A 24,606-nucleotide genomic window follows, 5' to 3' on the forward strand; every position below is an offset into this window, starting at 1 on the left:
CACACTGGAAACTTTTGCTATAAATTCTGTGTCTTATGATCTTATACTCCAACCACCCGATGAAGGAACAGTGCTCCAAAAGCTAGTGCTTCCAAATAAACCTGTTGGACTATAAACTGGTGTTGTGTGGTTTTTAACTTTATATTTTAAGAAACTGGATCTGTAAAGGAGCTTGATATAGCGTCTATAATAATTCTAAAACTGGTTTATAATTACTGGGGATTCGGGAATATTTATCTGAAAATTTTCCCATTTGAATCATATGGTGAGGTTTTAATTCATTCAAACCTTACACAGTTATTCAGAATTAAAATCTAAACTAAATATCACTCATGTGCAGCAATCAGAGAAAAACTGTTAGTCTTTGTCCACTTGCTAACACAAAAACTCAAACAGTCACTTTTGCTTCATTACATTGCTCTGAGTTCCCAAGTCGAATCAAGCCACAGATATATAAAGGCAGTGTACTAGCAGTGATGCTTTCATATCTTAGTCGCATATTTCTTTCACAGATGATTCACTTCTAGATTTTAATGAATGGTGCAATTGAACTCTTAACCGATCATTAACTTTGGCAAATTACCACATCACTGGGCAGTGTAATTGTCATTCACATTCAGAGGACAAAATCAATAGTTAATTTTGCACAAGAAAGGGTGAACTGATTTTTTTCCCCACATGAAAGAGCTTTCTTCCTACATATGGGATGAAAAAGAATTTAGTTTAAACGGAATTTTCTATTATTCAATTCAACATTAATAATTTATATTGAGCACGCACAAAACACAAAAATGAATCTATGCTTATGACTTCCTACAAAAATGTTAAACTTCTGATTTTCATTCTCTATTTGCCAACACTAATTATAACTACTAAATGATCCAGCAATTGGACAGAAATACATATAACTACAAATTTGATATCATGCACATAAAATGAACTTACACTTTACATAAATGCAGATAGTGGAATTGAATTCTCATGCGATTGCAAAACTAATTATATTGAATTATAACATAATTGGTCAGTAAAGTTATCATTCAGACTCATGGGACAGAAGTAACCATCAACAGTGGAGAACTTTTGGCCACTGTTATGACATTTGGTTCACATAACTTATAAATACTTTCGACTCTCAATTTTGGAGCTCCATCTAGTGCATTTGTTATATCAGTCCCTGAGTCTCAGTCATTAAGTATGTTGAAAACAGAAGTCGATAGAATTCTAGGTATTCAGTATAGTCTGGGAAAATGTTGTTGCTGTAGAAGATCAGCCGTAACCTCATTGAATGGTGGAGCAGGCTCAAAGGGCCAAATGGCCTCCTCATTCTCTTATTTCCTAAGTGGCTGTTACTATTTGTTGGATGACGGCAATGTGGCAATAAAATTTGGCAACCTGGATATACGTTCTCATAATAATTACTACCTACTTCTTCATGAACATCATCAAAATATAGCATCTCTTTCATTTAGAAATAGCAGTTTCAATAAATGGTTGTTGTCATAAGCCTGACGGCTATCACTATAGCATTTTTACTACTTAACTGCTTCAACAAACTGCCATTATCCCAATGGTGGGATGTTTATTCACATTTTGATCCAAAGAGTTACAAAATGGTCTGTTATTGATCTGGGATTATAAGTACAAATGTTAGTTATTTTTTACAAGGGGTCAAGTGCTTGAGGGGATTAAATGTTTGGAAGGGACTTCCGTTAATATTGAGTTTCCCATGGTTTAGGGATTAGTATTAGTTTTGTCCCAACCACTTAAGATGCCTATATCCCTCTCAAGGAGAAAGTGAGGTCTATATCCCTCTCAAGACTGTGTCATCCTCATTACTTGCCATCCCCCCTACTTTTGAGTGATCTGCCAAAATAGCTATAATGCATTCAGTTCCATCATCCAAGTTATTAATATAAAGTATAAATAATTATATCTGCTGTACTGTTCCTGTGGCACTCTACTGGTTATAGATTGACATCCTGAAATTGCCTCTTAACCCAACTCTACTTTCTAATAATTAGCCAGTCATGCTAATATATCAACCAACACCATGGGCTTTTATCTTATTAAGTAACTTTATGTATGAAAATAATGTTGTCTGCAGCTCTAGAATCCAAGGACATTGAATTTACAAAAACCTGAGGGAGTGTTTAATTTTTTTGGGATTGTTGCCATTACATGAGCCAACTACATCATCATTCATGTGAAATTTAGTTGAACACTTTGTTGTGGGTGCATTTGTTGTGAAAGATGGCATCTTATGCAAACAAAACACTTAATTTCAGAAAGGAAACAATTCCTTGAAATATTTGAATCCTTTAGTACGTACTTTTGGAATTTGCTTAATTTATTTTGGTTGGTGTCGAAGTCAGTCAGCATTACAGTAAACAATTCTATCACTTCAATGGTCCGTCGGGTAGATCAGAAACATAATAGAATCTTTTAACTGATTCAAAGTATGAGAGAATGTTGTTGTCGTGATTGGAAAGAGGTCAGCCAGGTGAACCTCATTGAATATGAGTTCCCTGATTGTGGCTGTTAAGTTCCAGGTCAAGTTCCTTCAACTCTTCCACTGATACAGGTAGTATTTGATGCAAAGTAGCTCGCCTCTTGCGCATGGTGTGTCTCAGATGAAATTCATTATCCCCCTCAGGCAGCAAAGGCATTAAGGTGGTGACATCTGCTGTTTCCATTTCAGATACTGAGGTATCTTTAATGCTTCATAGAGAGGAAGCACCAAGGGTTCCAGAACAGTCGACAAGGCAGTCAATGTTCCAGGCATATTTTGCTCCCGCACCATTTGTAAGCTTGCAACTTTCCTATGTTTCAAGTGTTTAATCAGCACCATCGCATCTATCCCAGCTTTATACATGACTGGACCTAATCTCATGTCGACCATGCCTCTCATCTATACAGGGCTATTCATCGGGTTCCTATACCAAACTTCGTCCCGATGAATTATATGCCAGTATTCATTTCATTTGGGGTTACTGTAGCCCCGGAAAATAGGTTAGTTAGGGTCAGGTGTAAAAATCCAATTAGATTTCATAACCAATCCCAAAGTAGCTCCAAGCTCTTAATTTTGGGTTTAATAGAAGTGAGACAGGAAGTGGACATTTAATTATTTAATTAGTTGACCAATTAAATATTATAATATGGTTAACAGTCTCACATTTAACCTGCCTTAAAGTTTAACCTTGGCCAGATGGTTATCCCAGGTCTTGGGAAACCAAAGAGCTCAAGGGTGGTGAGACCAGTTTTGAGGAAGAGGAAAGTAGCCTTAAAATGTGATGATCCATGTTCTGGGAAAGCCTTTATATTCTTTTGTGTTTTGTACCATCAAGACCAGAAGTATTCTGGGAAGTAATCTGAAGAAAAGCACTGATTAGTTTCCTGTTTATGATATCATCATGATGCAAGAAATGACCATGTGACCTGAGGTTGCCATGGAGATGACCAGAAGCAGAATGCAAAAAAAACTGGGATTGGGATTGAGTCCACCGGTGGTTTCTGTTGCCAGTTCAGAACTTAATGAGAGTTTGTGCAAACAGGAATCATGCAAGGTTCTCACCAAAATAAGTCATTTTCTGTTTAGCAGCCATTGAACAAATCCAGATATGAATGTGGATTTCTGAGAATACAGCAGAGACTGTGTGTTATATTGCTGGAAAGAGCAGTGAGCTGAAGATTGGAAGGGCAACATTGTTAAGGAAGTGACATAATGCATCAAAGTATTAACCTGTTTCTCCCTCCACATTTGCTGGTGGAACTGCTGAATTTTACCAGATTTTATGTTTTTACAATAGTTTGTGATTTTGGATAAGATTCATTGCAACTGCTTCAATATTACCAGCATGGACTAGATTGTCAAAGAGTGCCTGAGAAGGGATTTGCCAACATGACTTGTGAGCCTGGAGAGAAAGATTCTATCAATGAGTATCTTGTCAGTGGTAACCCTGTCCAGGAATTCAGATAGAATATGATTACTTGTGAATTTGACTCAAGGATGAAATGAGTGGTAAGCGAAAGACCCCATATAGCATAAAGACTGTTGGCAAGGCTGTGAGATTATGCGTGGTCTTATTTTTGTACAAGATGTTTTGCAAATGCCTGTAATTACCTGAGGTGTATCATCATTTCAACTATTAATGCAAAATTTACCGTTTATTGGAAATATCCTTCACCCATTAATGAATGTTTGAATTATGTTAATTCTGGTTGGCTTGTTCCAGTAAAATTTTTAAAATTTTCATCAACGAAAATTTGTCTGCAGGTTTCTTTCTGCTGTGGAGATTTCTGTCTATTCAAACGTTAATTGGCCTCTATGGAGATCATAACTTTTGTTAAATATGAGTTACCTTAAGCAAATCCTTGCTGGCTTGAAATTCATCATGGTGAGGCACGAGCGTAAAAAAGCTAAAGCTTTTGTGGAGACCTGAGTGATAAGAATTGAGATGGGACGGCCAGAGACAATAGTGAAAATACAACACTGGCTGACTTTGGAATAACTCAGAGTTCAACAATCTCAAATCCTAACCATTGTTCACATTACTTCAGTTGCTGACGATAATGTTCCTACTCTTCCCACTAATACTACCTCTAGAACCATCTTTTATTTATTTACTTGCCTCATTACCATCCACATTTGGATTGCAGCATCATCGCTTTTGCTATTGGACGTCTGCTGCCTAAATCCTATCACAGATGTTTCCTTTTCCCTTTGTTTAAATATCTGTTACACCTCTCACTTCTTCCAGTTTTGAAGAAAGGCCATAGTCCTGAGATGATAACTTGTTTTTCACTCCACAAATGTTAGCAGACCTGTTGAATATTTCCAGCTTGTTCTGCTGTTATCTCAGACTTCCAATATCTGCAGAATTTTGTATTTGTCTTATTAAGATGGTTCAACAATTTACATGAGAGAATTCCCATCATCAGGAACTTTTGCTAACCCCTCCTTTAATTCATCCTGCTGTTATATTAATTTGGTGTCTCAGTGCTTTAAATGCTTTTGTCCAGATGCCTTCGTATTTATCAGTTTCCCAGGTTTCATGCCTCAGTGGTCTTCGTTGTACATCCGTTGGGATTATCATGTATCACAACCTCCAACATAATCCCATTCTGGCAAAAGGCATTGGCACGTACAAGTGCATGAGATTCAAGCTGTTTTTGACAAAAGCTCATCAAACCCTTTCACTCCTGACTCCAGTCGTGACAGGAGGTCTAATTATCTATCTGTTCTCCTCACTGAGTCTGTTCCTGGCAAAGAAGTCTTGCCATGTATCAATGTTCTGGTTCAATCCTTCAAAACAAAATGCCTGGTCCAGTGCCAGCGCTTCTGATTCCACTGCTGGCAAGAGGTTAAATTACGTATCAGTGCTCCTGGTCCTAGTCTGAGCAGGAGGCCTTGTCATGTATCAGAACTCTTGGCAGCCCTTCTGATAGGAATTCATCAGGTATTTATGTTGTTGACTCACACCAGTCCTGGCAATAAGTCTTACTATGTATCTCTGCTCTTAGCTGTACTCTTGATTGAAAAAATGTCAGGTCATATATTTGTAATCTTGGCATTGAAGCTAGTCATGGATCATGCTCTGGCTACCTTCCTGTTGAGAGGACTTGTATGACTGCTCTGAATGAAAAGAAACTGGCTGCACCTCAGCTCTTTTTTTGGCAAAAGCAGTAATGCATTAAGGTTCTTGAAATTGCTCTTGGCAAAATCTTGTTGTATTAATGACCCTCGCTCTGTGTCAAGCGGTCTAATCATTTTCCAGTTATCTTGGCTGCTCTCTCTTGTAACAGGAAACCTTCTCATGTATCAATGATCCTGTCTCAAGCCAAGGCCTGATTTGCCTGCTGTGAATTTCACTTGTTCTTGGTTAGATCACAAATGGAAGCAGTGATTTTCTCTGTTCCAAACAGTACGAGATTTTGATTTGTAAAAGTAACTGATTTCTAACTATATATACCTTGCAACCATATGGTGTCAGCTCAGTTGGCTAGATGACTGGAGTGTGGTTTAGAATAATACCATCAGTGGGGCTTCAACCCCACACCAGCTGTGGCAGTTCATGGCTCCACTTGTGGAATGGTTACTCTCAAGCTTTACACAACCAATTGTTTCTCTCTAATCAAGAGAGATGCCTATGGCTGTTATTATGACAGTGGCTCCATACATATCTAACATCCTAAATCACCTGAAGTTGTTAAATTCTATTAACAGAAGCTATGAATAGAAAAAATTACAACTCAATAAGCATCAGTCATGCCAATTTGTCACCTAACTGACACCGAAGTATTAGTCAAAGAACTCTGATCTTTAATCTCCTAACCCATTTATTGAAAATCATTTATTGACCACCTTGAACTGTAGATTGTTGCTAGTCATGTTTCTCCTTCACTGTTTTCCCTTTCCCACTTGAGGGAGGTGTTTCCACGCATCCATGCTGACCTTATCCTTCTCATTTGGACAAGACAAGGAATGTGTTCTTCATGGAGCCTTACTAAGGCACTGCTGTCTATGTTTCAGATGGTACAACTTCTGTCACTGTGCGTCAGTGATGTATAAAGCGAATAGTGAAAGTGGTAGATGGGAAGTCAATCAAATGCAGTCTTGTGCTGGATGGTATCAAGCTTCTTGAGTGTTGTTGGAGCTACACTCATGCAAGCAAGTGGGGATTACTTCATCACATTCCTGAACTTTTGTTTTATTAATTCGCAGAATGTGGGCATCACTCTCTAGGCTAGTATTTATAGCTAATTCCTAAGGCACTTAAGAATCAACTACATTGACTTCTTAGATAGATATCATTTCTTAGATTCCCTACAGTGTGGAAACAGGCTCTTCGGCCCAATCAGTCCACACCGATTCTCCAAGGAGTAACCCACCCAGACCTAATTCCCTCTGACTAATGTACCTAACATTATGGGCAATTTAGCATGGGCAATTCACCTGACCTGCACATCTTTGGATTGTGAGACGAAACCGGAGCACCTGGAGGAAACCCACGCAAACATGAGGAGAATGTGCAAACTCCACACAGACAGTCGCCTGAGGCTGGAATTGAACCTGGGAGGATGACAGATTCCTTTCCCTACAGGACGTTATTGAACCAAATGGGTTTTTTCAACAATTGACAACAGTTTCATGGTCATCATTAGGCTTTTAATTCCAGATATTTTAGTGATTTCAAATTTCTCCATCTGCCATGGCGAGATTCAAACTCAGGTCCCTGGTTTAATAGTCTAGCAATAATCCCACAAGGGCAATGCCTCCCATGACCAGCAAAAAAAGATCATGTTGGATGTGCCTACTCCTGTACCATCTCTGGCTGGCACTGCCCCAATCCAAGAACTTTTGGAAATCCAAGTCCACAGAGAGAAGCTATTCAATTCAAGCCAAGATTTAGTTCCCAGCAGACTCCTGCCAACATTATAGTCATTAACTGCTGGAACTGTCTTGAATTTCAAGGACCTGAAATAACCCAGAAGACAATATGCATTCTTATATGTCCATAAATCTTGAAACGGTAACTGTCACATAGTTAAATATTTTAGACACAGAAAGAACACTCAAATATTAAGGGTATCATTAATTCATAATGATTTTCTCATTGATGCTCATTGAGAGAAGCATGTTTGCAGGATATCAAGAAGACTCCCTTTCTGTGAAGTCCCATAGAACTGTAAACATCCTACATGAACAAAAGCGTATAGCCAGGTGCAGCATGAATTGAATGCCTCATCCAAGGGGATGACATGTTTGACAACATCACTCCCCCAGCGCTGCACTGGAAGAGTAGATGGGATAATGTGCTCAAACCCTAGTGCGAAACTTGAAACCATAAACCTTTGTCTAAGAGATGAGAAGAGCCACCAACCAAATCAAGCTGACACCAACAAATTGGTAGGTCAGAGAGGTGACACCCCTGCAAATGACAAGCTGCTGGTGAAAACTGACACTGCCCAGATCTTCAAGATAAACCTCTTTCAACAAGTAAATTGCACCATTGCTGTTATTGTTAGAGATAGTTATAACATAGGGGGCTTTGTCAACTCTTCGCCTGAAGATACATCAAATGACTGTTGCAAGTAGAACATTTGTGTATATTTTTTTTCAGATAAATTTACTCCAGGCAGTGCACTGAATGGATTGTGAACAGTTGAAGTGGAGATTTGCAACAGAAGGATTGTTCGTCTTATTTCAATTTGGACAAAAGACACTTGTAAAAGTACAAATGTAACGGCTCCAAATGAGTTTACATTTATCTAGAATATATAAACACGTGTATTGCAATAGGACATTTTAAGTGTTTTATTTAGGATATCTGTTAATGTTAAATTATTTATATAATTAGCCACCATCTTTTTGGTAATTACAATTCACACTCAAGTATCTTTACAATACATGACAATATAGTCAATAACTGCTGAAAATGTGTTGCTGGAAAAGCGCAGCAGGTCAGGCAGCATCCAGGGAACAGAAGAATCGACGTTTCGGGCATAAGCCCTTCTTCAGGAAACGTCCGAAACGTCGATTCTCCTGTTCCCTGGATGCTGCCTGACCTGCTGCGCTTTTCCAGCAACACATTTTCAGCTCTGATCTCCAGCATCTGCAGACCTCACTTTCTCCTCAATATAGTCAATAATGCAGTTTAAGACAAGTTTGAGAATATCTTTCCTTATGGGACAGGCATAGGCCTAGTGATATCATTGCTAGATGATTGATTTAGAAACTCAGCTAATGTTTTGGGGACCTGAGTTCAAATGCTGCTATGGCAGAGAGTGGAAATTGAGTTCAATAACAATCTGGAATTAAGCTTCTAATGATGACCATCAAACCAATTGCTGGAAAAAGCCATTTGGTTCACTAATGTCCTTTCAGGAAGAAAATCTGTCATCCTTACTTGGTCTGGCCTACATTTGACACCAGACTCACAGCAATGTGGTTGACTCATAACTATCCTAGCCAGAGATGCCCACATTCTGTTAGTGAATGAGAAGAAGAAAATGGGTGATTTCATTATCACCTAACTGCTTGCAAATGTTTTGGAATTAACTTAACATAATCATTTAACAACTAGAAACATAAATTAGCAATAAAGTAATTAATTAAAATGGAAATAATAGTAAGTTACCAAAATAGACTTTTGCCTTCCTGTAGTTATTTGGACCATGCTCTGTCTATGAATTACTGATTTAGCTACTCACAGTATGAAACAGTGTGGTACAGTCACTTGGACTGAGGCATGTTATTAGTGCAGTAAAGGGAACTTTATTTTCAATTTTCATGAGAACATTTTATCAGGGATGCCAACAAGTTATCATCCCACCTCATGAGGGAAGTGTGGGTGTGGGTGTAGGTGTGGGCAGCTGAGACAGTTAGTGCACAATCATCCTGGATTGTATTGCCACTAGAGGATGAATGATCAGTTGCAGTCTGTTGCCAGAGTAAGTGCCACTGTCTACTACATCCTTGATTTCCCTATGACCTTGTCCTATTGTACAGGACCATTACACACAGACAGGATGTAGATGACAGATATCTCCATCACATACCTCATGTCTAATCTGTGTCTCTCCCTTCATTGCACCTATATATGTTGGACCATGAACAATACAGTGATACTATATCTTACACAGCTGATATGGTTCCCATTTCAAACGGATAGGGACATAAAACAATCAGCATCTCACACAGTACCAACTCCTTCACTTTTCGTCACAGTTAGAGTAACCTATACATCATAAACCTCCTCATTAAACACCAGAGTGAACAAAGACACTGCGCCCAAAGGTCACTTCAGGATCAAGAACTCAGATGAATGTCATACACACACACACATCACCTGAAACCTCATTGAAATCCATTTATTCCAGCTCTTCCACCATACACTGGCACATTTCATTCAGAACACTCTCAATCAAAACATCCAACAAACCACCTTTTTACTCAAAGTGCAGTTGAATTATTGCAGCTCTGGGAACTGATATCTACAACTGTACCTTTGAAAGTGAGGTAAATCTTTCTGAAGTAAGGTTGCTAACTTTAAACAAGGCAAATAATGGAGACATGAGGCACAAATTGGCTGAGGTGGAGTAGGAAAATACAGGAAAAGCAATGAGTAGTCTTTAAAGAACTATTACATGACTTATATCAACCATACATTCCTTCAAGGTGAAACAAAAACTTTAAAAATATCAGTCAAACAAACAAAGGAAGTTTAGGATTGCAGATTAAAAATGCCAATAAAATTGCCAGAAATAGCAGTAATTCTGAGGAATGGGTAGTTTATAGAATACAGCAAAAGAGGACCAAGAAATTTATAAGAAAGGAGGGAGAAGAGAATGAATGCAATCTAATAAAATAAAACACAAAAATGGACTGTAAAAATTACTCTCGGCGCACAAAAGAGAAATGTTGCAAATGAAAGTGGGTCCATTACATACAGAGTTAGTGAGAATTTAGGATAGGGAATAGAGAGACAGCAGCAAATCTAAATTATTACTTTGTATCAGTTTTCACTGGGAAAGATACCAGAAATTTTCCAGTACTGGAGATCCAAGTGGCTAGGGAGAATGAGGAGTTGAAGAGAATTAGCATCAGATAGAAGATTCTACTGGATAAGTTAAAGGAGGCTGAAATTTAATAAATCCCCAAGATGTGATGGTCTACATCCCAGAGTGTTGACGTGGGTGGCTATAGAGATAATCAATGCATTGGTAATTATCTTCTAAAATTCTATAGCTTCTTCAATGATTTGTGTGGATAGCAAATGTCACCCCACTATTTAAAGGAGCAAGAGAGAAAACAGAATTCCAAACCCTGTTAACTTGTATCAAGAATAGGGAAAGTGTTACAATCTATTATAAGATAGACTCTTGGTTGATGATAATCTGTTTGGGCATAATCAGCATGGATTTGCAAATGGGAAATTCTATTTTACCTAGTTGACACTAAAATGCCATCTAGCAATTAGTGATGATAAATGCTGGCCTAAAGAGCAATACCACATCATATGAACAAAAAGAAACCTATTGGCTTTCCATTAGTGGCCCTAATATCACTCCATGACAGATAAGAATCATAAGTTTTATATTTAAATGAATGTGTTTGATCAGTTTTTCCTATCCTTTAAGGTACTAGGGAAATAATTGATAAAGAAGCCTTAGGCTGAGAAGCAGGGCACGTAGAGGACAATGGCAGCACATACCTGGGAACTAAACCACTTACAAGTTCCCCTCCAAGCCACACACTATCGTGACTTAGAAATATATCGTCATCATTTCACTGTTGTTGAGCCAAAGTCCTGTAATTCCCTCCCTAAGAGCATTGTGAGTCTACTACAGCATTTAGACTGCAGCAGTTCAAGAAGGCAGCTCACCACCACCTTCTCAAAGGCAACTAGACTTGAACAACAAATGCTGGCCCAGCCAGTGACACCATGTCCCATGAGTCAATAAAAAATAGTCAACCATGTCTTCTTCACATATACATAAGCATTGCCACATCAGGTACAAATAGAGGTGGAGGTGAAGTATACCAAGCTGGCAGTTCATGCACATCTAGGAGAAAGTGAGTACTGCAGATGCTGGAGATCAGAGCTGAAAATGTGTTGCTGGAAAAGCGCAGCAGGTCAGGCAGCATCCAAGGAGCAGGAGAATCGATGTTTCGGGCATGAGCCCTTCTTCAGATTCCTGAAGAAGGGCTCATGCCCAAAACGTCGATTCTCCTGCTCCTTGGATGCTGCCTGACCTGCTGCGCTTTTCCAGCAACACATTTTCAGTTTATTCACATCTCCCAGTTAAATTCAGAGTACTATTTAAGACAAGCATTGGAAGTGCAGAGGTCAGCATCTTCTAAGCAGAGACAGAAACACAATGCTGTATTTTCTTAAAAAGTTAAATCTGCATTTTCTACAAATGGCAAAGTTTGAAGTCGGTCATTTTCTACCCAATGTCAAGACAACAAGCTGTAACGTTCACAGGGCAGACAAGTCGGCCTAGTTCAGTTAGAGTACATACAGAATTGATTTAACCAGCTGGTTACGCACACTCATTACACAGATGTCCCCACCTCATTTCCAAGGCCAAGCTGTGGGCAACATATCCGTGCCTTGATGAAGCCCACTGCATTGATCCCTAAAACAACAATTTAATTATTGGGCTAAAACCACCAATTGAATTTAAAAGAACCAAAACAACATTCCAGTGACTTAAAACAGCAACTTTGAAGATGGGTGCATATTTACATCCATACCTTGCATATTAAAATGGAATCAGTCGGTCTAGAAAATCCAATCAAAGACAATCACTTTGGCAGAGTATGAATGAGTTATGACCTGGTCAATCACAAATACAATGCAGATATTCAACCATGTAGTCAACCAGGTGGGGTCAAGCTGAACTAGCTCCACAGAGGCCCCTAACCAACACCGTGTCACCCTTTATTAACAAATGAATAGGCCTGGAGTTTAGTACTGCCTCATTCAGAGTCAGGTACCAGGGAGGGGACCCTCTGATCAGCTATGTAATTGCCTGCACTCAAATGGTGTTCCCCATGCTCAGTTGAACTACAAAGGATGTCCATTTCCATCAGAATACCCTGGCATACCCCTCATATGCTCCACTTGCCACACTTTCCAATGATAAAGCCAACTGTAGCACATGTTTGTAGTCCAGCTGGGTGGTTTTACATAGTTACGTCATTAATTCCATAGGCCAAACAATCTCTCATCATCTCATTTAGAGTTAAACCAAAGTCACAGGCTTCTGCCAGTTATTTTAACTTAGTTAAAGATCGTGATACAGATTCTCCTGGTTCTTGAATTGCGGAATAAAAGTAATAGAATCTCAGAATTAGAGGAGGCTTTGCGTCGTAATATTCCTTAATTATGTCTATCAATTTTTGAAAGGTTTTAGTATCTGGTGTCTCTTCCTAGTAACAGAAAAAGCTGCAGCTCCACAGACTGTCAGAAGAATTATTCTGAAGACAACAAATGCTGGAGATCACAATGGGTCAGGCAGCATCCATGGAGAGAGAGCAAGCTAATATTTTGAGTCAAGATGACTCGTCATCAGAGCTGAAATAAAGTGTGGAGGGGTTAGCATTTATGCTATAGTGGAGGGATGGAGGGTCAATGGGTGTAGGGTGCCAGTGTGAAAAGATGTTGATAGTTCAGCTTAAGTGATCAGTGTGCAAGAATGGCAGAACAATGGTACGTCTCCTGCTAGACTTGCAAGGATTGGGACGGGGGGAGTGGAACATATGATAACAAGTTAAAGGAAAGGGAAGAAATGATTCACTTTTTAATGGTGTTGAACTCAATATTACATCTGGAAGGCTGTAAAGTGCCTCGTGTGAAGATGAGATGTTGTTCCTACAGTTTGAGCTGTGATTCACTGGAAAACTGCAGTATTCCGATGGCTGACATGTGGGCATGTGAGCAGGGTGCTGTGTTAAAGTGATTCGCTACAGGAAGATCAGGGTCATGCTTGTGCACAGACCTGAGGTGTTCTGCAAAGTAGTCACCCAGTTGGCGCTTGGTTTCTCCAATTATAGCAGCAAATTGGGTGCAGCAAATACAATACACAAGATTGGAGGAAGTACAGGTGAAATGCTGCTTCACCTGCAAAGACTGTTTAGGCCCTGAGCAGGGAAGTGGCGAAGAGGCAGGCATTGTACCTTCTGCAGTTACATGGGAAGGTGCTGCGGAGAGAGAAGGTGGTATTGTGGTTGTGGAATGGACTAGGGTGTCCCAGAGGGAATGATCCCTCCATGTTACTCATTGTTTTCCATCTGCCACAATGTCATTTGCTCAAAAAAAAGCGTTCTTTCCACATACTAGGTTCAACGGCAGGATTGAATGACTAAAGTTTCCCAAATAATGACATAATGACTAAGAAATACTTACTCCAACTCAAAGATGACTGTTGCAAGCATGTTTCTTCAGGATTGCACTAAAAAACTCGACAAAGCATTAGGACAAGAGACTGGCTCAGAAAGGAATTCATCCAACCATCATCTAATCATGTCTAAACTATGGACCTGGAAACAACATGCAATGAACATGTTTGGGTGACCGGTCAGTTGGTAAGAGGGGATCATGTGATGAGTCGAAAAGAGTGGCTCTGGAAAATCACGGCAGGCCAGGCAACATCCGAGGAACAGGAAAGTTTATTCCTGATGAAGGGCTTTTGCCCAAAACGTCGATTTTGCTGCTCGTCGGATGCTGCCTGAATTGCTGTGCTCTTCCAGCACCACTGATCTAGAATGTTGGGCATAAGCCCAGATGAGGCAATTATTCCCCTTGATTGTGTTTAAGAAACTGTTTTTCTCCAGACCACAGAGTAGAAAAGAACAACACAAAGAAACCAAACCCCTCACCAGATACACACTCTCTCTCTCTCTCTCTCTCTATTCACCCATCCTGCAAGCTGCAATTCTGCCTGTCATCTGACTACAATAGGCTGTGTTTTAAGAATCAACCAAACAGCTGCTGACTCTGAAAGAAAACATAAATCATCAAGTAACATTTTAATTCACAGGCACCTGTGTAATCAAGATTAGAGTGTGCTGGAGAAGCACAGCAGGTCAGGCAGCATCCGAGGACCAGGAAAATCGACTTTTCAGGCAAAAGCCCTTCATTCCTGATGAAGGTCCTTTGCCCAAAATGTCGATTTTCCTGCTCCTCGGATGCTGCCTGACCTACTGTGCTTTTCCAGCACCACTCTAATCTTGACTCTAATCTCCAGCATCTGCAGTACCCACTTCCCCCTGTGTGCTAAAGTCAGGCCATTGTCATTATTTTTATGCAGCTCACATTACAGGTAGAATAAATACTTCTAAAAACTGACACAAGAAAAGCTGACTATTTTACAGTCCCATCATGTTTGCACTTCCAGAGTAGGCAGCAATGATTGTGAAGGTGACAGCAGTCTACGTAACATTTTTCAGAACTTCCTGGTTCCACAAAAAAAAATTCCAGCCTAACCTTTGTCAGGCCTCTCTGGATCCACCTGTGTAGTTTAGACACCGACCAGATTAAATTTAAAATGGTAATCAGAATCCTATTCACATCAATGGCCCCCACCTTGCATATTGATAGGCTCTACCGCCTGAAACATTTAGACACAGTGGATGACTGATGTTTAAATCCGTTACATTCATATTCAATCACATTGTCAGTGTTAACTGGACTCATACTGAGACTGTTAACACCCCATTAACACCAAGCAAGCCAAAAGTGAAATACCTCATGGTGTGAATTCCTACTACCATATACAAATCCTAGTCTTGCTTCTACAGGCCATCACACCTCCATTATAATTATATCACCATTTCATCACATTAATATATTGCCTGCAGTACAAAAATAAATGATACACATTCTTTTCAGGACATGTTTAACAGTTCCTGTCAACAGATTTGATATTGGGAATGTGGCATTTACTTTCAAAATATTAAAAGCTACTCTCTCACTCGAGAAGAATCTGAAAGCCCCTCACATGCAATCTATGAGCAGCAGCTAATTTTACATCGAACAATATTTATGCATTACCATAAGGACAGCAGACACATGGGAATACCACCAGTAGCAAGTACACCTTCAAGACCCAAGTGAGACATGTCCTCACTTGCAATTATATTGCTGATCCTTCATATTCTCTGGGTCACAAACTTGGAAGTTCCTTGCTAATAACATTGTAAGAAAAGACTTATACCCTGAGAAACAGTAATGGTTCAGGCTAAAGCTCACCACCACTTGCTAAAGGGCAATTAAAGACAATGAATGTTGGTCTTGTCAGTGATGCTCACATCCCAAGAATGAATGAAAGAACACTGTACTGACAAAGCAAATTTGAAATGTGCATTCATGTGCACAGACATGCAACGTTTAGAACTTACCCTTGGGTCTCGCGACTTGTAATTTTCTTTGACAAGACTTGATAATAAGGCAGTTTCTTGAATTTCTCTGATCCCACAGCCACGTAATATTGGTTGTTATCTAATTCAGCTGCGCCTAGCAATGCTCTTCCATCGAGTGTGCAGAGTCTGAACATAAAAAAAAACGAGAGTTTTAACCTCTTTAACTAAATTTTTAAAGTTATTTTTGGGTGATTATCTTTTTATATATTGTTATGAAGCAGAGGTTGACCATCCTCTGATAACTAAAACCAAAACACCAGAGAGGGTTGCCTTGCCTTATGATCTGTTAAAAGAAGCGTGAAAAGTGGTATAACCTACCTCTCACACCCCAATCCGTTATAAAGGAATGGTTAACTGAAATGAAATCCTTTCAACCACTCTATAATCAACAAGTAACAGTTTATTTATCTAACTCCAACAGTGAACAAATTAACAGAACTATTAACAAACTGAATAATTTCCGTCTAACTACTAACTATTTCGAACTAAACAAAATTCTGACATATACTGTTCCAATAAAATACAATTTCCACTTATATAACAAAAGAATAGAAGTTAGGCTCTCAATATTACAGCTAGGATACATCTTCCCAAATACTCCAGGCTCTCTCTGCTAATCTTCTTTCAGGAATGCTTTTCTCCTTTGAATTCTTGTTCGCTCTGTGAATTCTGAGGTCTGGAATATTAGCTAAGAGTGACGTGGTACCTTTATTAATTAGATGGTGCTTTCGCTGAGAGCTGAAAATCGTTATCTCTTCAGATGGTGATTTGCTCTCACCAATTTTCCAAATGCCTTCATCTTTTACACCTTTAATGACCTATTAATTCCTTTACAATTGGATTGGTTCTAGGTAGTCAAAACTATCAGATTTAAATTTAATTGGTTTTTGATATCTAAGGGCTAAACTGATTGGCTAAATTTGAAAAGAGTTGTTGTCTTGGTAAAAATGCTGCTTGGCTGCTCGATACAAGATGTTTCAATTTGGGCGCTCTCTGCACACCTACACTATAAACTGCTGCTCAGACATCCATTTTAACTCTAAGCACTGGAAAACACCATATTTTAAAGCAACCACATAATGCTTTCCCCCATTCTACAATTTTATAATGTTAAGCACACCAACTTCACAATGATATTAGGGAAAGGTATGAAGTCAAGGAGATAGAGAATTTTTTTACAATTGGCAGAGAATTTCCATGATTTTCCCAATCAGCTGACATAAACTTTTTATAAGGTTATGCTGTTTTTATAAAATTGCAGCAGAAAACTCATGTAATCACTCTAGGTATTCTTAGCTACTGTCAAGGTCAAGTATTTGGAAGTCAAACATAATATAGAATAAACAGAAGTCATTTTGACGACTTTCTCATTAAATGCCCTGACACTAAGCACCAGAGCAAGACAAATCCAGAGCAACATCAGGATGTATTCTTTTAGCGTTGTGGGTCTCTGTTCTCATTTCATCTCCTCTGAGCCTGGTATTGAACATTCTCAATGTGTACCCAAGATGGTACTTTGGCTTTATTGATTCATTAAAGCATCTTGATACCAGTTTTGGAAAACCACTTCCTACTGCAGCCACTTCCATTTCTGACAGCACCAATGGTACTCTTCATTTTAACTTTCTTACTTCAGAGATGTAAATGGTTTGCAAGTCTCCCATTGTGAAAAGGCAGATTCATTGTGAAACCCCATGAGATGGATTAGAATTTGAAATAAAACTGCTAAGATAGATTGCTTGGCAGTTCATAAGCATCAGAAAGAGAAACGGACAGGTTAACGGATCTGAGGGGGCCCATCATCAGACTCCTTGAGCAGCTTATGATAAAGGATTACCATCAAAACATTAGTGTATCTTGCTGTTCAAATGCTAATTAACCTGCTGTGCATTTCTCGTTTCAATATTATGTTCTCCAAAAACTAATGGCACATCCCAAAAGGAGTGAAAGGGATTTGTCAGGCTCACTCCTTTGAGAACTGGTTGACTTTTACTGCCAACCTCCATGATAAATAGCACATTAGAAAAATTAAAATGAAATTGCACTAAATAAGATCATTAGCAAATATAAAACCATATTCCCAAGCATTGTTCAAACATGAAAAAAAAGTCTCTTGATATTATGCCTGACTTTGCTTCCTCCTCTATTGCTGGATGTTCTCCATCCAAGCTAATCCTTTCTGCAAAGTCAAATTCCACATAAGTAAAGTGGCTGCCTTCCCCAAATAGCAAAGCAGCTAAGTGTGGTACAACACAGTGAGCACAATATCTTTGTCTTGTCATCATTAAAACTCACTTACTCGTTATTCCACGTGATTAAAAGAATTTGCAACACAGAGAAACAAAGCAGCAAAAACTATGGCTGCAGGAAATCTGAAATAGAAGCTGTCACTTGCTGGAAAACACTCGAAACCAGTTCAGGCAGCATGTGTACTTTCACGGCAGGTATAGCCTGACTTGCCGCGTATTTCCAGCATTTTCTCACAACATGCATTCCCATCAATAAACCATTCCTCTGAATAAAAGGAGAAATGCTTGTAAATTGGAACACTTTACTCAGAAATACAAAGGAAACCAAATTATCCGAAGGACGTGGATGGGGAGCATTTCGTTCGGTTAATTGAATGCTGGATAACATTAGCTAGCCATGCATCGGGACCTTGCGGTCTTGTTCGGATGATCCGAAGTTCGGTTAATCGAATGCTGGATAATCGAGGTTCCCTTGTATACACCCTGGCATTGTCACTTTTGACCAGTCTAGTACATAATATTTATTCACAAGCAGAACAAACAGTTCCTCTCCATCAACCAGGGCGAGGAGTCATGCTTTCATATGGCAGTTTTCTACTGTTATCCAGGAAAGTTTTAACAAACTTGGTGGGGGGCCCTCAAAATACAGTATAGTATTAGAAAAGAGAAACAAGGCACACAGAGAATTTGGAAATGCAGGTAGCATTATAATAAAAAATAATAAGACATGTGGGACCGTGTTCAAATAACGATCAAAATCAGTGAGTGGCAAAAATACCCTCTTTATTCAGCAACTGGAGTATCACAGTTCGAGATGGCGATGGAATCCTGAAATACTGTCCTCACAAGAGCCCCTTTGCACACAGTTATTACATATATTAAAATTATATCATTATGGTGTTATGTTGTTTTATCTATTATACACAAAGGTTTGCATGATTTCTGTCCTGGGGAAACAAGAGATGTTTGAAACATTGGTTAAGTGGTAACTGTTACTTTTGATGGGATTAAGAATGTCTGTCCAGTCTGTTTGCATAATTAAGAGGTGTTAGTCCTTTTATCTTTTAAATTAGTAAACGTTAGTAAAAGTACTAAACCTATATGCTCTAAATAAATTAGAATTTATACATGTACTTAATAAAGGACTAAAGGATATTAAACTAATTACCGCAGCTGAGATTTTGTTTACCTATTTGCCAGTGTGAGTTTCATTCATTCATGCAGTTTCACGGAAGCACTGTTTTGATAGTAAGTTTAGAGGCCCTGTTAATATGTAGTTAACAAGTACATCTGATAAAGGCTGAAGGTGTGAAGGAGCAGTAATGGGTTTGGAAAATGCACTACAAAAACACAGTTTTATGAATGACTGAATGAAAACATGTTATAATAAGTATAAAGAGTTACGAATGAATAAATGGGAATGTGGTTTTGGTAAATATATCGAGCTGGTGATTGAGATTGAAAAGATACCGATAATATAATCTCTCTCAGCCATATTAGAATAAGAGAGAATTTAATAATGTCTAAATTAGGGTTCAAGTGTATGTATGCATGCAAAATAAATAAGTTTGGGGAGCTGTGGTTGGCCAAACAGGAAAACAACATTGAAATAACTGCACAGAGGTTGATATCCCATCACAAAGTCATCCTTTATTTACACAAGAACAAGACGTGGACTCTGACAAGCTAGCTTAGAGCCAGTCCTGAGTGTAAAGAGACTGTCTGAATCTCCTGTTTATTTTTTTTTTTATTTATTTCTCTTTCTTTCAGAGCCAATCCCGAGAATAAGACTCTCTGACACCCTTGTGAACCTCAGAGTGAACAGGATGTCTGGCACCCTTGTTTATTTTTTTTAACCCCCACACTACCACCCAACTGTGGTAGTGCTTATTTTTTTCCCCAGCACCCATGTTGTGTGTGTGCAGGTGTGAGACACAGTGAAAGACACAAGGTGCACAAATCTTTATTCAGTTTCCACCACCAGGAAGAAAGGAAACACCCGAGTAGCCAGTGACAAGCAGTGCCCTTCACATCAAAGGGAAATACTGTGTAATCAAACAGTGAGGGAGAGGGCAGGGGTTAAAACAAAATAGAGTTGGATGGGGAAATAATACACTCCACTCCCCGCGACGCCCACCTCTCCCTGAACTGCTCCAGGGTGTTGGTCGACACCGGGTGCTCCTTCTCCTGAGACACTCGGGCTCTAACATAACCGCGGAAGAGGGGCAGGCAGTCGGCCCTAACGACCCCCTCCACGGTCCGCTGCCTGGACCTGTTTATGACCAGTTTGGCCAGGCCCAGGAGCAGACCAACGAGGAGGTCTTCAGACCTGCCCCACCCCTCCCTCTCCGTACCGGGTGCCCAAAGATCAGGAGCGTAGGACTGGAATGCAACCAAAAACAGAGAAGGAGGTTTTTGAGGAAATCAAAAAGGGAGTGCAAATGTCCACACCCAATATATACATGGTCCACGGACTCCACAGCACCACAAAACAAGCAGTTGGGAATCTCCTGTTTATCTTTTTTTAATTTATATTTGCATAGTACTTGACACTGGTCCAGCTCCTCAGAGCCAGCTCTCAGACTGAGAAGAATTTCTGACACTCCTGTTTATTTTTTTTTAAAAACCCCACACTACCGCCTAACTGAGGTGGTGCTTATTTTTTCCCCAGCACCCATGTTGTGTGTGTGCAGGTGTGAGACACAGTGAGAGACACAAGGTGCATGAATCTTTATTCAATTTCCACCACCAGGAAGAAAGGAAACACCCGAGTGGCCAGTGACAAGCTGTGCCCGTCACATCAAAGGGCAATGCTGTGTGATCAAACAGTGAAGGGGAGGGCAGGGAGTAAATCAAAATAGAATTGAAGGGTTAAATAATGCACTCCACTCTGTCTCCTGGTTATTTTTTTTTGCCCTTCACAAAACAACTCCTGATTATTTGTTTTTCCCCCACACAACTGCCTAACTGCGGTAGTGCTTATTATTTTTTTCCCCAGCACCCATGGTGTGTGTGTGCAGGTGTGAGACACAGTGAGAGACACAAGGTGCACGAATCTTTGTTCAATTTCCACCACCAGGAAGAAAGGAAAAACCCAAGTGGCCAGTGACAAGCAGTGCCCTTCACAAAGGGCAATGCTAATCTCCTGTTTATATCTGTCAGCCAGGGCTTCATGACTGGACCAGGTTAACAGCCCCAATTCAGGATCTTACAGTCAACAAAATCCACCTGGCCCTTGTTCCAATCACTACAAATATCATGAAAGCAGACTTAGTTTGAAAAAAGGGATAATCGATATTCTATGGAACACCAATTAGCAGAAAAGATATAGAGGACCAAATTTGTTCCAAATTGCAGAGAAGTGCAAAAGTAGCAGTGTTATTCCAATATTCTTTCAATATTGGAAGACTTTTATGTACTCTAATATAAACTGAGATAATAAAAGTTTAAAGAACAAAGAGGGAAAAGAGATTCTAAAGTGTGTACAGAAGAATTTTCTTGAACAGTCTGCTTACAATGCAGTAAGGAAAGAGGCATTGCTGGATCTCATTCTGAGGATTAATATGCGTCAATAGGGGTACATTTCAGGAATAGTGATCACAGAGCCACCAGCTTTAGTTTAGTGATTAAAAAGGACACAGCACAATTTAAAGTTAAAATACTTAATTGGAGGAGGCCCAATTTCCAAAAGATGAGAACTGACCCAAGTAAGTTAGAAACAAAAGTTGGGGGTAAAACTTTATAATACAATAGGGTGTGATTCAGGTATATTTGAGGTACATTCCCACAATGGGGAAAGGCGAGATATACAAAGCTAAACTCCCTTCATGATTAAAGAGAAAAACAGAAAAATGGTGCAAATGATAAATATCAGGTTATTCGTACACTTGAGAACCAGGTTGAATATAACAAATTCTGAGGGGGCATGAAGAGAAAGGTTGAGTGAAAATATGAGAAGAGATATAAACAGCTAAAGTTAAAAGGAAGGCAGAAGGCATAGAATTCATAAAAGGGTATTGAAAAAGCCAGAGAAAACAGATTAAGGATCGCAGAAGCAATGTACCATTGGAGGCAGAGGGCATTTTTGAACTAAATTTGAACTTTGCTTAGGAGGAAGATCCTGCTGAAATTATAGTTTAACAGGAGATCTTTGAGATGCTGGTTAGGCTAAAAATTGATAAAATGGATGCTTTAGAAAAGCTGACAGCATTCAAAGTTCACACATTTTCAGGTCCTAATGGGATGCATCCAAGACACTGAGGAAAATAAGGTTGGGAATGCAGAGGGATAGCCGCAATCTATCAGATTCAACCAGCAACACGGAAGTTGTGAAATTATGGAACTATCGTGCTATCCCATTTCAGCTGATCACCTTACGTAATAAATTCCACCATTTTCTAACTTGTTTGTGACTGCTTCTGCCACAGTCAGACTGCTTCTTAGGCATATCCAATGTTCCTGACTTTGAACAAAGAATGGGAGCATTGTGCTAACATTGCTGGCAAAACAGAGGCCTGGACTAATGAGCTGGAAATTTAAGTTCAAATCTGAACAAGGAAACAGGGGAATTTAAATTCAATTACAAAATAATTTTGGAACTAGATGCTAATCTTACTAACAATTATCACGAAACTGATGGATTATTATTTAAAAACCCATTTGCTTCACTAAGTCCAACAGGGAAGCAAATCTACCTGAATGTGACTGCAGAGGCATGACAATATGGTTGACTTTTAATTAACCTCTAGCAAACCAGTCAATTGATTCAAACTATTACAAAAAGTACTATGTGTGCTCTTACATTGCATAGACTGCAGCAGCTCTATGAAGCAGCTCACCAAAACCTTCTCAAGGGCAATTGGTGTCACGTAATTAATGCTGCTCTTGCTTGCAATTAATGCTGCTCTTGCTTGCAATGCCCACATCCAAAGAATGAAGACGAATGGACAAGCAACCAATTTGTAACCATTTATTAATAATGGCCTCTAAGAAAATGGGACCTAGAGTAGCTCACTGGCAACTTGAACATTGTCCCAGGCTCCATCATTACTTGAAGTGACACGCACCCATTTCAAAATCCATTGAAAGTAACTTATATATCCTCATCAGTAGAACGATTGTCAAAACATAAAGACACAAGGCCACAAGATATTGGAGAAGAAGTTGGCTGTTCAGGCCATCAAATCTGCTTCACCATTCAATGCAATAATGACTGATGTGAAAATCCTTAATTCCATACTTCTGTCTTTTCCCCAAGACTCTTAGAGTCAGAACTAGAGAGATATACAGCATGGAAACAGACCCATTCAGTCAAACTCATCCATGCCAACCAGATATCTTAAATTAATCTAGTCCCATTTGACAGCAGTTGGCCCACAACCCTTCCTATTCATATACCCAACCAGATGTCTTTAAATGTTGTAATTGTACTAGCTTCCACCACTTCTGTATGCGTACCACCCTCTGCGTGAAAAACTTGTCCCTTCGGTCCCTTTTAAATCTTTCCCATCTCACCCTAAACCTAAGCCCTCTAGTTCCGATTAAAAATCTGTCTAGCTCAGCCTTGAATATACTTAATGCCCACTCTCTGCAGACCTGTGTGGTAAAAATATTTCCACAGATTCACAACCCTCTGAGAGAAGAAATCTCCCCTACCTCTGGAGAGAGGCGATTCTGAGGTTAAGCCCTCTGTTCCTTGAGTCTCCCACGAGGGGAAATAATCTATTTACAGCTACCCTGTCACATCTCCTAAGAAAATCATCCTGTTACATTCTATTTCAGTCACAATACCAAGTGAACGATTCAAAAACGTTAAAGTAGTTTCACAGAAAGTAGGATTACTGACCTGTGGAGTTGATTTTAATGAACTAAGATTGGTGGTCGTGGAGCAGTAATGACTTCAAAATAGAATTGATTAACTTGCGGATACTTTGGAAGTTTTAAAATGGACGTCTCATCGAGGGCCTGATCATTTAATTGGTCATTCCAGAAACATGGAATGTCTATCTCCAAAATAGACTTGTTTCTCTTAGCACCAGAAAAATACTTGAAGCAGTTGTTAAAAATGTTTTGGGAAATAGGAGTTGAGGAGTATAATGAGGAATTAGTGAAAATGACCCATCATAAACAATATGTTTTCTTGTTCCCTCAAACAATTCTATACCCTGTTTTCTCAGCTTTAGGAAGGTATCCCTAACAACGTAGCTCAGTATGGCAGCTGAGCGATGGCTTAAACTATATCCTTGACCACTTTGCTAACTGTGGTTCCATAAAAGAGTCTATTTTGCAGCATCAGTTCTGATAAAAGAGTTCATCTGAAATTCAGACCCATCTTTATTTTCAGATAACAGATAACATGATGTGTTGTTTCAGGAATGCCTGCTGATATCTTACATGAGGATAATACAGATTGCATGCGTGTGACTA

General features: G+C 39.3%; 1 protein-coding gene across 9 annotated transcripts in view; it reads right to left on the reverse strand.

The window, feature by feature from the left end:
• The window catches only part of LOC122541600 (doublecortin domain-containing protein 2), a 128,217-nt gene that overhangs the window by 53,833 nt on the left and 49,778 nt on the right, over positions 1-24,606 (reverse strand). For all 9 annotated transcript variants that reach the window (XM_043678504.1, XM_043678520.1, XM_043678468.1 and 6 more), the window contains one exon: positions 15,911-16,057. In XM_043678504.1, the coding sequence (XP_043534439.1) occupies positions 15,911-16,057 (147 nt within the window). The remainder of the gene's footprint in view (positions 1-15,910; positions 16,058-24,606) is intronic.

Source organism: Chiloscyllium plagiosum, chromosome 3 (assembly GCF_004010195.1).
Source record: "Chiloscyllium plagiosum isolate BGI_BamShark_2017 chromosome 3, ASM401019v2, whole genome shotgun sequence".
Classification (NCBI taxonomy): Eukaryota; Metazoa; Chordata; class Chondrichthyes; order Orectolobiformes; family Hemiscylliidae; genus Chiloscyllium; species Chiloscyllium plagiosum.